The 16,753-nt window shown below is 35.2% G+C and overlaps 1 protein-coding gene across 3 annotated transcripts in view; it reads left to right on the forward strand.

Annotated features, from left to right (window-relative positions):
* The window catches only part of DCDC1 (doublecortin domain containing 1), a 515,544-nt gene that overhangs the window by 264,641 nt on the left and 234,150 nt on the right, over window positions 1-16,753 (forward strand). For all 3 annotated transcript variants that reach the window (XM_054441511.2, XM_063671024.1, XM_054441510.2), the window contains 2 exons: window positions 3,683-3,817; window positions 6,352-6,470. In XM_054441511.2, the coding sequence (XP_054297486.1) occupies window positions 3,683-3,817; window positions 6,352-6,470 (254 nt within the window). The remainder of the gene's footprint in view (window positions 1-3,682; window positions 3,818-6,351; window positions 6,471-16,753) is intronic.

A 16,753-nucleotide genomic window follows, 5' to 3' on the forward strand; every position in this document is an offset into this window, starting at 1 on the left:
TGGAAAACTACAAACAACTCTTTGCTGTTCTATTTCTTTGGAGAGCAAGTCATTGAAAAATGATATTTTGTATAAGTTATTTATATACTGAAGCAAATACAAAATTCTAATTAAAATTTTGAATGGATTGCCATTAGCATAGGACACAGGACTTGACTTAAAAGCCCAAGTCCTCCTCTTATTTTCAGACCAATTAGATCTTAGATATTTTGCCTTGTTTGACTGCATAATTTTGCCTTGCTGATATTTTCTACTCTCAGCTCTTTCCATTTGTTGGCCTTAAAAGTGGGTGGACTGGTCAGCTATAAACTTAGAGCATAGAAACAGTAAGAGAGAACAGAAATTACATGAGGAAAGAGATTGTATAACATCTTCTTTAATTAGCTGTGATTTTGACTTATGTGTAAAATTATTCAAATTGACCCTAAATGCATTATCAAAAGTGAACATCATGTAAAATTTCTTTGCAATAGAATAAACAATTTGTTCAAATGAGGGTTGTGCTCTATGAACTTCTTTCAAGAAACATTTCATTGTCTTGTGTTCTGTTTCTTGGTAAATGTGCAAGAGAAGATCATAAGTGGTTCTTTTCTTATTTTGAATTTGCACAAGAATATTGAAGGCTACTCCACCTTCATTAGCTATTTGGGAAAAATAATTAAACAAGTTTTAACTGGCCCAGCATGTGTATGCATTGCTTTATCATTGACTGCTTCTACATCAGCACAGTTTATTCAGACAAGCAAAATTATAATGGTCACTTAAAGGACCTATGTGTATAAGTATTTAAAAGAAAAAAAGAGAATTGTTTTGATTCTCAATAAGACTTAAAAATGTTTTTAATGACATATATGATAGTATGCATTTAGATACCAGTCTCAATCTAAATGTTCTAATACACATATGCGCATGCATGTGTGTACATGGGTGCACACACACACACACACATATATACATATGGCATATTATGTTGTGGATTGTCAGAGCACTTTTTTTTCTTAAATCCCAACTTTCATAGTTCTTAACTTCCCACCTCGTTTGGTCTAAAGCTAAGCTATCAAATTAATTTAAAAAGTGAAGTCACAGAAGAAAAATGTAATGGCCATTGTCAGTTTTAAGCGTATCAGAACACCAGACTTGGCAGGAATTTTTTTTTTTTTTTTAATAACACAAAATAAAGCTGCGTTAGTGGGCCTTGCTGTGTCTGTTCTATGTAGAATCACTTGGGAACTGTCCAGAAAAATATCTCTTGAAGAACAGCATGGTGTTAATACTGGGTGCCAGCTCAAGGCAGAGACAAAGGACCCCTTCACTCTTCACCAATAAGCCAACTGTTAAAAGATTAAACCATGTTGTGGAGATAACAAGAATATAGGCACTGGCAGCAGGTGCTGTACAAAGAAGCAGTTGGCTGTATGGTTCTTCTGTCTGACTAATTTCAGTCAAAACAATCTTCTGCCCAGTTGCAGAGGGGAGTTTTGAGTGTGATGGCAACTTGGAGTTAGGAGGTTGAGTAACACTGCTACTTTAAATGCTGAGTCCTGTGGCGAATGGATTAGTACAATGTAGTTTATCATTATTCAGAAACTGTGGGGATTCTCCTCCAGAATCCAGGCACTGTAAGCACTGTAAGTCAAATCTGCTTATGTGGTAGTGTTGCTGTATTTTTTAAAATTTCATTTTCACATATAGGAGTCATATGACGTTTTCTTCTCTTGAGAAGTGACTTTCATTATAGAATGATTACCACATATATTAGTTTTATCCTTATGATAGTACCTGATCACACTTGTAAAATTTTTCCTTTTAAATCATCATTGAATTTGTACATTTAAAAAAATAATTTGCTACTCAGCAAATATCTAGCATTAGCACAGATGTAGAATGGATGTTTTAGTGTTAGGAAATAAATTGTTATTGAAGCAACATCATTTATTGGGTTTTAAATATAAATTAGCATATTCCTATAAGCATACACAAATAAATATTGGTACTAAAAAACGTAGAATAATTACTCAGTGAAAGTGATCATATAATTTAGGAGATAAAGTTTATTAAGTATGAAGTAATAGAATTCCTACAAGTGATGTGAGTGCCTAACAATTTGACAATTAGGTCTAAGTGAGCAATACTAGAAGGTGCACAACACCTTTGGCATATGTAATCTGATAAGGAACACAGGAGATGTGGGTGCAATGTCTCCCCCTTCAGTACCCCCTATTCTTCCCCACAACTATCTCTAAAGTCTCAGCTCATATTTCTTTATTCTTAGGAGATTGTGTGAACACCCAGGTATTTTCCCTATCTTTGATGTCTTCATTCTACAATCTGTTATCCTCTACCCTTACCAGATCAACCTTACTAAAATCTGCTGTTAGCAAGATATGTTTGATCATTAAAAAGTCAGGAAACAACAGATGCTGGAGAGGATGTGGAGAAATAGGAACACTTTTATACTGTTGGTGGGAGCGTAAATTAGTTCAACCATTGTGGAAGACAGTGTGGTGATTCCTCAAGGATCTAGAACAAGAAATGCCATTGACCCAGCAATCCCATTACTGAGTATATACCCAAAGGATTATAAATCATTCTACTATAAGGAAACATGCACATGTATGTTTATTGTGACACTGTTCACAATAGCAAACACTTGGAACCAACCCAAATGCCCATCAATGATAGACTGGATAAAGAAAATGTGACACACATACACCATGGAATACTATGCAGCTATAAAAAAGTTCATGTCCTTTGCAGGGACATGGGTGAAGCTGGAAACCATCATTCTCAGCAAACTAACACAAGAACAGAAAACCAAACACCACATGTTCTCACTCATAAGTGGGAGTTGAACAATGAGAACACAGGGACACGGGGAGGGGAGCATCACACACCAGGGCCTGTCAGTGGGTGGTGGGCTAGGGAAGGGATAGCATTAGGAGAAATATCTAATGTGGATGACCGGTTGATGGGTGCAGCAAACCACCATGGCACGTGTATACCTATGTAACAAACCTGCATGTTCTGCACATGTACCCCAGAACTTAAAGTATTAAAAAAAAAAAAAAAAAGAAAGCTTTCACTGGCTCCCTACTGTCCACCTGACTCCATAGCTTTGCACTTGACACTTTCTACAGTTTGGACAAATTTGCTTTTTGAGTCTACCTGCAAATCCTAAGACACATTGATTAAGCTTCCTTGCCTTTACTTGGAATACCTTTTTATTCTTTATTACTCCTGTCAAACTGTCCCCATCCTTCAAGGCCTGCTTTACGTGTTAACCTCTTTCAAGATGCTCCACCTTTAGGTTACTCCAGCAGAAATGAGCATACCATTTTTTTCATGCCTGTAATAACACTATTTAATCATTTATATGGAGCTTAACATGAAAGGCGGGTGGGGAGAGAGAGAGAAGTTGCCTCTACTCTGTTGTGTGTTTCTTTGTGTCAGGAAAAAATATTTTGTAATATTCCAGACCACACAGCATAGGGTCTTGCATAATAGAGTTGGTGCTCAACAAATATTGATTGAATTGAATTAAAGGGGATTGAATGCTACTTTTTGAAAAGAGGTATCAATCAGAATAAATAATGTTCTAGGATAACTTATTTTGGGTAAGTGTGTTGAGGAGTTTAACTCTTAGACTATGAGTTAAAAATGCATACTTCTTCTTATAATATAGGTAGATCCCAATATTGTCCTTCATGCCTCTGTTTCCGTTGGAAAGTGGAGTTTCTCAGGCAGTGAAGCAAGCAGCAGGAGTCAAACAGCACCATCGATCCTGTGGCCTGTAGCCAGTGTGTGGCTGATCACCAAGGTACCTAAGAGTGTCTGCTTTTGCTGAGTGATCTCCCCTTGCTTGCTGGCTCACCGCACTCGCTGGCACCCGGTGCTCTCATGCACATGAGCATACAAGTGAAAGCATGTTAAATTGTTGGCTGTTATAAATGCCATCTCTGCCGTTGCTATTGCCTAGCCCACAGGACTTCTGTAGATTCTCAAATGAGCATTCAGTTCACCATCAGACATGCTGCTGATTAGTTTATACCTCACAGTGTATTTAAACCAAGCATAGAATTTGTCTGTAGTCCACAGATTCATCATTTTCATGAGATTTGTCTGAATGTGCTTCTACTCCTAGATCTTCATTTTGAGTTTTACCCCTCAGCTTTCCTGAGCCTGGTAGATTACCAACATATACCAACTTTGCATATTGTCTTAGCAAGGACATAGTTTTAAAAGAAATCCCTGAGTATAAACATGAACAGTGCCTAACGCATTTTGTTCCTGTGTGTTGGTAATATTTGATATTTTTCACTTTATTATTGTACTATTGTATATGACTCATAGAAGAACATAAAATTGCCCTTTCCTTTCATCTTACTACTGTAGTACATTTTGTAAATATGTATTAATGTTGAAAAGAGATGATGCAGTTCACAATTATCTTTCCTGTATCTCCCTTTGTCCCGTCATCACAGATGATTTTGCTACTACTTAGCACTCCTGTGAATGCGAAGTCACCCAGTGAAGTTTGCTGGGAGGAGGGAAGATTGACACTATTTTCTCAAATGAAATTTTGGATTGCCCTTAGCTATTGTTCTTTAAAAGTTAAAAACAAACATATAGAATAATTAAGACACAAAGGTACTAAGATATATTATTTATTTCATATATCACAGCATAGTAAGTTTACATGAGCTTTTCCTGAAATCTGGATTTCCAGCTGGAGTCTATGTTAACTATTTGCCCTTTTTACATGGTATTTTGTTTCTGATTTAATAATAATAACATCTCCACTTAGTTGAATACTGTATGTCAGACATTACATTAGGTACCTTATTCACATTCATTATTTCATTTAATGTTGTAAGAACTGTGCAGATTTTTATTACACAGCTGAAGAAACTGAGGTTAGTAATAGCAGAAGAAAGATTCTTGGTCTCTTTGACTTCAGAACTTTCATTGTGATATAAAACACTCCTCTATATTTGACTCACCTGTGAGCATAATGGAAGTGTTTTAGTCCCAGCACTGCCACTGAATAACTATATGACAGCAGACAAGTCACACGTGATATCTAGGCCTTAGTGTTCTATCAAAAAGAGTTGGACCAGTTGCTATGGAAGGTCCATTCTCAGATCCCATATTCTTTCATTTCATGGTATCTGTTTCTAGAATCATGATAGCAGAAAACATGTACTTGTCTAAAATCTCCTCAAAAATAATTGGAATGCCTACCAAAAGAGTATAGTTTTGGAGTTATTAAATAATTGAAATCTCTTGTGTGACATTGGGAAAGTTACTTAGCTGCATTGAACTACTGTTTTCTCTTCTATAAATGACATTAGTCTTACCTGCTTTGCACAGTTGCTGTGAAGATGAAATGAGAAAGCATGTGTGATGTTCAAGCATGGTGTCTGGTATACAGAAAGTGCTTAATAAATGATGGCTGCCTTTCCTCACCCTAAGCAGTTCTTTTTTTCTGTATAGACAAGCATGATCAAACAAGGATTTCATTCAGTACTTACTAAAACCAATTTTTTTTAGAAATATTTTTCCTAAGTCATCAGTCATCATGTTTCTTTTCCACACTAAAAACACATGAGAAATAAAGTATATGCTAAAAAGGAAACAATTTTGAAAATCCTTTAAGATTGAACTCTCTCTTCCTGTTTTAAAAATAAGTCTTTTTACCTATTAAGAGAGAATTTTACGTGCCATAAATTTCCAGTAGATATAGACAAATTTCTCTGTGGTTGTCACTTATAAAAAATGTTGTGTTGACTCACTAAGTAAGAAAATGGTTAAACGGCCCTTCAAGCAATATTCCCCTTTAATTTCCTTGGCAGAAAATCCTAACATTTAAAACAAAAGCAGTTCACAAACCACCTTAAAATGTTTAACCCATGATATTTAGACCCAGAGTAAAACTTTAAATTGATACAAAGGTTAAGGATTTGTTTCAGTCTTTTCAGTTCACTGCACAATTTTTTTTCTGTGCATACATATTTCCGGTAAGCTCTGTAGTTATAACTACAGCAAGTGACACGTGATGGACCCCAAATTGCTGCACTGTGAAATATGCACAGAAAAAAAAAGACAAATGAAGATATCAAGGTCTGTTTTATTTCGCGCTGAACTGTAAAATGCCACCCTTGTTGGACAGAAGATTACTGATTCTGAGCAGGGCTCGCTAACTGCTAAGTTGTGGGTAGTGTGTCACTTTCAGCAACTGTTAATATCCAGGGTTATCCAGGCATAATGACCTCACTATTTGTGACACATTGTTGAATTTTCTGGTTCTTTTAACTTATTTAGACCTTTCTCCCCCTCTCTATTCATTGGAAGACTGGAATGATCCTGAGCCGAGCGATAACTCAGGGCTGCCTGGCTATTGGTCATCCTATCAGAGTCAAGGCTGCTGAGGGAACATCACTAGAAGGATATAAATTAATCCTACAGAAAAGGTAATGCTTATAAATTATTTAGCTCAAGATAATAAATGGCTAATTTCAAGAATTCTGAGCAGTTCAATTGTGATGCCTCCTGGTTTGGATTGACTATTCATTCAATGTTTAAATTTGTGTTCATAATAACAATATTAATTTCTGAATCCAAAGTAAGCTTGAAAATGTATGCCACTTAGTTTGGTAGTGTTCTAAAGATATTTTAAAAGGTGAAATGTTGGCCTTCAACATGTACCTGTGTCATAGACAAACTGCTGCTTTACTCTATAATTATCAGAACTCATTTCTTTATATCCATTTTGATTGCTAATTAACAAACTTAAATTTTTGTGTATATTCTTAACCTTTTTCCATCTTCTGAATATAAAATATTGAACTGTGAAAGAATAATCACAGAGACCAAAAAATACTGGCTTGTAAGTGACCATAAGTGTCCTTCATATTTGTTTTTTTCTGATTTAGGAAGAGATAATAAAGGAAAGCAGATTGAGGAAGAAAGTTGATTTATCTCCAAGAGTCTCAAAATATTGTTTTCTAGTCACTTTCTTTTTTCTTGGTCTTTTGTTTTGATGTTTTGTTTTCACTTAGTGTTGAAAAAAACAATTTCTATCGTACCTCAGGACTTAAAAAGCTATTACCAACTACTTCTGGCTAGATAGGCACTTAGGATGTGCTTAGGCTGAAATCATCAGAGAAGTTGATCCAGCCATAAATACAGAAGGGAAATTTTCTCTAACTTGCAAAGCAGATATAAGGATGTCATGTAATGATTAAGAATGTGATCTACAGACTCAAATTCCCAGGTGTAGATCCAGGCTGCACTGCTTACTCTAACAACAAAGTGTCTAAGCCAGATGCTATTCTAATATCCTTAAATTGCATTGTCAAATTTTATCCTTACAACAATCTGATAGGGTAGGTATCATTATTATCTTTACAGGTGAGGAAATTGAGGTACAGAGAAGTTAATCACCTGCTCAAGGCCATACCTACTAAGTGGTTTGGCAGGAAGGCAAACCCAAGCAGTCAGGCCCTATAACCTGAAAGTAGACACTTAGCCACAACACTACACTGTCAGTCAGTTAAAGTCCAGTCAAACAATTGCCAGTGAGTGCCAAGTGTGGTAGCAGATACCTTAGTGGATGAGCAGGGTACATCACTTGAAAAACTCAGGCAGATGGGAAAGGAAGATGGTAACTTGGTGTTATGCAAACTCTCCAGTGCTAATAGAGTCCTAAACACATAGTTCCTATGTAGTGGCAGACAACCCTAAAGCAAGTCTCAGTTTGGTATGGAACTGTACGCAGACTTGGTAATAAGATTTCTGAAGCAAAATGAGTTCTATAAACTAGAGACACATTGAACGTGAACTTGCAATGCCAATGCCAATGCCAACGCGAAACTATGGAACACGGAGCCAGAGATGCTTCAGCTAATTTAGTCCACAGTTATACTAAAGAGAAAAATCAATCAATTGTAACTGACCCAAAAATGACACAGATGATACAATTACTAGATGGGACATTAAAACAGCTGTTTTAACTGTATTCTGTATGTTCAAGAAGCTAGAGGAAAGATTGAACATATTAACTAAATACATGGAAGATATAAAAGAACTCAAATTTCAAGAGATTAAAACAATAATATCTGAGACAAAAAATATACTAAACATGTCTAATGCCAGATTAGACAATGTGGAAGAAAATAGCGGTGAACTTGAGAAGATAACAAAACTATTCACAAGGAAAACCGGAAAGAAAACAAATACTTAAAAAAAAAAAAAAAGAACAGAGCATCAGTGAGATGTGAGAAAATTTCATATGGCCCAATTTCTGAGTATTTATAGTCTCTGGCAGGTTAAAGCAAGGAAAAGAAAAATATTGGAGGAAATAGTGTCTGAACAATTTCTATGTGCAAAATTGAGAGCTATAACCCACTGATCCAAGGAACTCAACAAATTCCAAGCACAAGAAGCATGAAGAGACAAAACCAAGGCACATTATAATAGAATTGTTTAAAATTAGTGATAAAGAGAAAATCTTAAAAGCAGAGAGAACAGGCATATTATGTACAAGAGGAGCTAAAATAAGGCTGACAGCAGATTTCTTGTTGGCAACAATGCAAGTAAGAAGACAGTGGAAGAACATCTTTAAAATACTAAAAGAGGAGGTGGGGAGGAACCCGTTAATATAGAAAACTTTCCCCAGTGAAAATGTCTTTCAAAAATTAAGGCAATATAAAGACCTTAAGATATTCACAAACTGAAGAACTCATCACCAGCAGATCTTCATGACAAGCAATGTTAGACGAAGTCCTTCAGACAGAAGTAAAATGATACCAGATGGAAATATAGAGCACTGGCAATGGTGACTATATAGGTAATATAACAATGCTACTAGGCCTGGCATGGTGGCTCATGCCTGTAATTCCAGCACTTTGGGATACTGGGGTGGGCAGATCACTTGAGCCCAGGAATTTGAGACCACCATGGGTGACATGGTGGAATTCCATCTCTACAAAAAATAGAAAAATTAGTCAGGTTCAGTGAAGGTCCACACCTGTAGTTCCAGCTACTTGGGAGGCTGAGGCAGGAGGTCGAGGCTATAGTGAGCCATGATTGCACCACTACACTCCAACCTGAGTGACAGAGCAAGACTGCGTGTCAAAAACAAAACACCCCCAAAACCCCACAGTGCTAATTATTTTTGTCTCTTTAAAAGAAAATTGATTGTTTAAAGCAATAGTGATAATAATAATATATTGTGGAGATAATATGTAGAAATAAAATGTGTGATGGAAATAACACATGCCACTAGGAGAGAAATGGAAGAAAGATTTTTTTATACTATTTGTGAAATGATGTGATATCAACTGAAAGTAGATTATGATAAGTTAAAAATATATAATCACCAAAGCAATCATTAAAATAGTAGAGAGCTATGGCTAACAAGCCAAAAAAGTAAGTAAAATGAAATATTAAAAATAATCCAAATCAAGACAAAGAGGAAAAGAGGAACAAAGAACAGAAATAGAAAATAAATAACAAGATGGTAGGCTTAAAGCCACGTGTATCAATAATTGCATTAAATATAAATAATGTAAACACCCCATTTGAAAATCAGACATTGTTACATTAGATAAAAAACAACATCCATCTATATGCTACCTATAAGAAATTAACTTTAAATATAAAGAAACAAATATGTTAAAAGTAAATTCATGAAAAATATATACAATGATAAAATTAATCCAAAGAAAGTAAGAATGGATATATTAATATCAGATAAAGTAGACTTCAGTAAAAAGAATATTACTAGGGATAAATAGGGCCATTTGATGATTAAGGGGTTAATTTATCATGAGAACATAACAATTCTAATTTTTTAAAAATGGCATAGCTTCAAAATACCTGAAGTGAAAGCTGATAGAATTGCCAGGAAAAAGAGAAACATCTAAAACTCTAATGAGCAACAATAATACCCTGTTTCATAATTAACAGAACAAGTGAAAAAACCTGTAAGGATATAGATGACTAGAATAACATTACTGACCAACTTTACGTAATTGATATTTATAGAAAAATGCATTCAATAACAGCAGAAGATGCATTTTTTAAAGTACATAGCATGTTAACCAAAATAGTCTATATAATGGCTATGAAACAAGTTTAAATAAGTTTAAGAAAATTCAAGTAATATAGAGTGTGTTCTCTGATGATAATGGAGTTAAACTAAAATATAGTGGCAAGTTTTCTGCAAAACCCCCAAATATTTGAACATATTTATAACAAACCCATGAATCAAAGAAGGGATCAAAATGGAAATTAGCAAGTATTTTGAACTGAATGAAAATGAAAATACAACATATTAAAATTTATGAAACACTGCCGAGGTTTTCAGAGGGAAAGCTATATAAATGTCTGTGTAAGAAAAGAAGAAAGATATCAAATCAATGACTTCAGCTTCCACTCTAAGAAACTGTAAGAGCCAATCAAACACAAAGTAAGCAGAAGAAATGGGATAATAAAAGCGTGCAAATCAGTAAAATAGAAAAAAAAGAGAAAACCAATGAAATTAAAAGCTGGATTTTTTTGAAAAGATAAAAAAAAAAAAACTAATAAATCTCTAGCCAGATTGTTCAGATAAAAAGAGAGGACACAAATTACCTGTATCAGCAATGAGAGATATCACGCAGTTATTAAAGGGATGATAAGGGAATATTTTGAACAACCATGTGCCAGTAAATTTGTCATTTAGGTGATAAAGACCAATTCCTTTAAAAGACACAAATCACCAATGCCTACTCAAGAAAAAATGGGAAACCTGAATAGTCCGACATCTCTTAAAGAAATGGAAAACCTTCCTACAAAGAAAACTCCAGACCCAGATTACTTCACTGGCTTCACTGGGAAATTCTGCAAACATTTTAGGAAAAATAATACCAATTCTACACAATCTTATCCAGAAAAGAAATAAGAAGGAATACTTTCCATCTGATTCTAGGGGGTCAGCATTATCCTGGTCACAAAACTTAGGAAAAAAAATCATAGACCAGTATCTCTCATGACTATAAGTGCAAAAAATTATTAACAAAATTTTAGCAAATGGAATACAACAATTTATAAAAAGATGTATCATGAACAAGTGGGGTTTATCCCAGGAGTGCAAAAATAGCTTAACAATAATTAGCTCTAAATGATCATAGACCTAAATGTAAAACCTAAAACTGTAGGTATCTTAGATGAAAACATAGGAGAAACTATTTGTGACCTTCCATTAGACAAAACTTTCTCAGATGTGACACCAAAAGCATGATCCACAAAAATAAAAATAAAAATTGACAAGTTACACTTCAACAATATTAAACATTTCTATTCTCTGAAAGACAGTGAATGAAGAGAGAATGAAAAGACAAGCCACACACAAGGTGCAAATATTTGCAAATCATATATATTTGCAAAATACATACACACAATTCAAGAAAACATGGGGGATAAATGATTTGGAGAGTTACTTTAACAGGGCAGATATACAATTGGCATATGAAAATATGCTCAACACTATTATTCATTAGGGGAATGCCAAATAAACCTACAATGAAGCATGACTACATATTTGTTAGAATGTCTAATCCTTAAAAGATTGACCATACCAGTATTGGTGAGCATGTGGGACAACTAGAACTCTCATAAGTCGTTGGTGGAAATATAAAATGGTTTAGTTACTTTGGAAAACAGTTGATACTTTCCTAAAATATTAAGCATCCATCTACTTTATGACCCAGCCATTCTACTCCTAGAAATTTGTGCAAAGAAAATGAAAGCATACATTCATACGAAGAATGTATACTTTGTTCATGTGTAAATGTTCATAGTGGCCAGGCATAGTGGCTCACACCTGTAATCCCAGAACTTTGGGAGGCTGAGGGAGGAGGGAGGGATTGCTTGAGACTGGGAGTTTGAGACCAGCCTGGGCAACATAGTGAGACCCTGTGTCTACAAAAAATTAAAAATTATCTGAGCATGGTGTTGTGCCCCTGTAGTCTCACCTACTCAGGAGGCTGTGGCAGGAGGATTGTTTGAGCCCAGAAGGTCGATGCAGCAGTGAGCCGTGATTGCACCACTGCACTTCTCCCTGAGTGACAGAGCGAGACCCTGTGTCAGTCAATCAATCAATCAATCAATTAATCAATGTTCTTAGCAGCTTTATTTCTAAAAGCCTACAGAAAAAAAACTAGAAATAACTCAAATGTCCATCCCATCCATAGGTGAACAGATAATCTATACAATAGAATACCCAGCAATAAAAAGGAATAAACTCTTGATATATTCAACAATGTAGATGAATCTCGAAGTAATTACGCTGAAGGAAAGTAGAAAATAAAACAAAAATAGTACATATTGTTTGATTCAATGTATATATAATTTAGAAAATGCTAACTAATGTAGAGTAATGGAAAGCCGATCAGTGGTTGCCTGAAGATAGGAAGATGGGGAAGGGACAGGAGGGAGAGATTACAAAAGGGCATAAATAAACTTTAGGAGTGATTCATTTTGCATGACAGATGTGGATATGTTCATTATCCTGATTGTTGTGTTGCTTGCACAGATGTATATATATTTCAAAACTTACCAAATTTTACACTTTGAATATGTGCCTACTAGTTGTGCAATATTGTATGTCTTATTTTTCAATAAAGCTGTTTTTTTTTAAAAAAAACCTTAAAAACAATTAAGAAAAAATAAAAATGATAAGGAATGACTAAGTGGTTACTTTAGAAGGAGACAGTGAGAGAAGGCCTTTCTCAATGGGACAGTTCATCAATGGCCTAGGTCAAAATAGCAGGTGATTGGAAAGTTAGAGATAGCTTGATGGGCATACTCATCATGCCCAGGACTCTCACTAGGCACACCGGATACTGAAAGTACTGCAACATCTCATCAGCTGATCTGGTCTTAGCCCATTGAGGCTAAGCCCATAACCTCAGTGGGCTAAGACCAGATCAGCTGATGAAATATTGAGGTCTACTTCTACTCTGGTCAAGATTGTCATGGAATTGAGTGGGCTGAGGCTGAAGACTCATTGTTCTTATTACCTATAGGGGAGAAAGCTTGGGCAAGAAAAGAGATGTTCATGAAACAAGCAAACAAACAAAAATAAGAAAAGATTTTGTTTAATCTAGAAAAGAAGGAAGGAAGAGAGGCAGGGAAGTACTCAAGTTGAAGGCAAGTTGCATTAATACAAAGGCATATCATCCTAATTGTGTAGGGATCCTCCCTCCTGCTCACCTTTTAACTTGCCTTTATCCAAAAAGCGAAATCCAAGGTTGAGCCAAAATAGGAAATTTAGAAAACTGGAAGTTCTCACTGACTATGAAGTTATACTTCATTTTAGAAAGCAGGAAGGACCAAAATTTTTATAGTTTACCTCACATCTGGGTAATTTCAAACACATTTATCTTTTCCAGGACATCTAAAATGACTGTGTGACTTGTTTTTTTTAAAGATAACCATATTTTATTATAAATAACAATAAATATCTTCATGTGACAGCAATTTCTAGAGATAAAAATTTTCTTTTTCTAAGTAGTATTATATGATTTTAACAAAAGCTATGAATCAAGACATAACCTTTATATGCTAGAAATAATAGAACTAGTACTTAAAGTAGCAACCTGACAACTCACAAAGAATATTATAAACATATCATGCCTCATTAGTTCAATTATGTCTCATTTGGTGTTAATAATCTTATTCTTATTCAATATAGCAAGTGCTTGTGCATATTTTCCCTTTTAATATATATATTTTTTCTGTCTGTGCATCTGACTGTTAATGGATGAAAGGTAAACCAACAATGTCTTTACCAGGTGACCTAAACCATCTCAAAAATCATTTAAAAATGCTATTTTCCAAAAGATATTTTGGACACCTTACAGATAAACTAGTTGAATGGAAGTTATTTTTCAGAGCACCATTCAATATTGATATTGCTTCATTTTTAAGGATTGCAGATATGCAGGATATCTGGACTTTAGTGTTCAACTACAAAACTAACATAACATCAAACACTTGCACACACATGCAGGCACAGAGGAAGGTTAGATTATAAAGGTTAAAAACTGTTGACCCGTGGATTTTGTTTGGCTTGCATATTATTACAATTTTTGAATTAGTCGTGAGCCTATAGAAATAGGAAGATTTCACACAAAAGTGACATAGTTCTGGCTTTTCTTGAAAAAATCTGAAATGGGTTTTCATTTTTTCAGAAAAAATCTGAAATGGCACTGGACCTGAATTCTGTCATGACACCCATCAGGAAGGAACTGAGTGGTGATGTCCCCTTTAGATGGAACATATATCCTCCAGTTTGCCATATTCTCCACCATTCCCTTTGGCAGCCCTCACACTGGCTCTCGCTGCTTCATGCATTTCTAATACCTGTCTGGCCCATAAAGGCTTTTGAATTTGCGAAAGCCCCTACATGTAAAATCAATGGACTAATGGACCTGCCAAAGGAGACCTCTTTTCTATCTTTAGTCTGTACATTTCTTAAATCAGAATAAATACAGAACTGAATGTTCTATCTTAAAGATGATCCATAAAAGAAGTTTCAGACTTTCATGGAACCCTGTCCAATTTCAAGTAATCTTTACCGTCTTTCATATTTCAAGGTTATTTTTTCAGTTATGGCTTTTTGCATCCATTTTTTTTTATTGCCATTTAGGTCTTGCTAAAAATGGAGTGACAACTGGCAAACATTACCGGACTAGGAAACACACACTGCTTTAAGGACACCTTTACATACAATCAACAAGTGTAGCTGTATAATGTTAAGGAATAGCAGCAGACAGAAGTTGTATTAACACATATAGGTTACACCATTAGAATCGTCAACATCAAATAGAAAGTCGTCCATGTGTAATTTCACACTATGTGGATTACTGAATGAACCTTGTCTTTGCTCTTACTATGTTATGAATTATGGACTGGAAATCCCTTTCCCCATCCTCTACGTGCATTCTACTTTTGGCCCAGGTAGCATTGGTAGACACCAGAGCCATTTGAGGCTGTCTGAGAAAAGAAACTTGTGATCCTGAAGCATGATAACAGCACTCCATATAGTTACCAGGAAATGATGAATGTGTGAGTGTATAAACACATACAAACAGATATATATATGTGTAAATGTATTACACACATATATGTGTGTAATGTATAGATATAGATATCTATATATCATATCTATATCACATATCGATATAGCTATATGGGTGATATCTATATCTATATTACCTATACAGACATTTACACACATGCATGCTTAATAGGGTTACACTACTTAGCAAGCTTCCCAGGGCAGATCATTCTCAGTTCCCTCACTTGTAAAATGAGAACACTTGAAACTCATATGATTTCAGAGAAGGAAGGATCTGAAGAGCGCCTACTTCAAAATTCTCTTTACTAGTGGTAGTAGGGGTGGTGATAGTGGCAGTTGTGATAAGAGTATCATCATTATTAAAAAAAAATTCCAAGGCCACTAGAGACTAAGTGATCTACTAAAGGTCTTATATCTAGTTAACGTTAGATGCAGGACTAGAACTCAAGTCTCGCAACCTTAGTTCAGTGTATGTCATGATATTAGGACTGATTCTTGGATGGAATATAGCTCCTTCATTTTCCCTTCCTTTCATTATTGATGTCGTTGTTATTTTTTGTTTTTAAAAAATCTTTTTAGCTTGGTGCTTTTTGATCAAGAAGAGGAAAGTCTATGATATCATTCTCTAAATCAGTCTCATCTGAGCATCATTGTATGTTAGATCTAAATTTGATTTTTCTACATATAAAATGTCTTGAAAAATAGGCAGATACACTTTTGTGTGTAGAAATTTTATTTCTTTAAGAAGTTATTATAAATTAGAATGATACCTTTTTATCCAGCCTAACGTGGCACTTCATGAGAGATTTGTTTTTTTACAACTTTGGTAAAATTTAGGGACAATATTTATAGATTTAAGTAGACTACCAACAGGAGTGATACTAGTAAGCTCCCAGAGGTTATAGATTATATAAGACTACATGGTTTTAGTAGAATTTTCTAGGAAAAGATATGCCAGAACAGAATTGAAGCTTGATAAAATTTGACAAATGCTAGTAAATTTGTATTTCTTTCAGAATTTTTTCTTTTTTTTTTCTTTTTTTTTTGAGATGGAGTTTCACTCTTGTTGCCCAGGCTGGAGTGCAATGGCATGATCTCAGCTCACCGCAACCTCCGCCTCCTGGGTTCAAGCGATTCTCCTGTCTCAGCCTCCCGAGTAGCTGGGATTACAGGCATGTGCCACCACACCCAGCTAATTTTTGTTGTACTTTTAGTAGAGACGAGGTTTCACCATGTTAGCCAGGATGGTCTCAATCTCCTGACCTCGTGATCCACCTGCCTTGGCCTCCCAAAGTGCTGGGATTACAGGCGTGAACCACCACGCCCAGCCTTATTTCTTTTTTTCTTAACAAATGTGTAATTTATCTTCTTTAGCCATCTATCAAAAAGATCTTTTAAGTTCCCTAAACAGCCATATGTTAAATTTAAAACATTTTCAGATGGCTTTATGATTCATTTTTAGGATAGTAACATTCTGACACTTTATTCATGTTTTTATTTATTCAAAGATAGCTTTAATATCCTGTTACATGCCAGGCCTTGTGATCAGCTCTGAGGATATACATGGTCTCTGCCCTCACACAGTTGCCAGCTTGGTGGACATCTTTTCTGTTGTATTAGTTTTGA

This window comes from Pongo pygmaeus, chromosome 9 (genome assembly GCF_028885625.2).
Source record: "Pongo pygmaeus isolate AG05252 chromosome 9, NHGRI_mPonPyg2-v2.0_pri, whole genome shotgun sequence".
In the NCBI taxonomy this organism is placed as follows: Eukaryota; Metazoa; Chordata; class Mammalia; order Primates; family Hominidae; genus Pongo; species Pongo pygmaeus.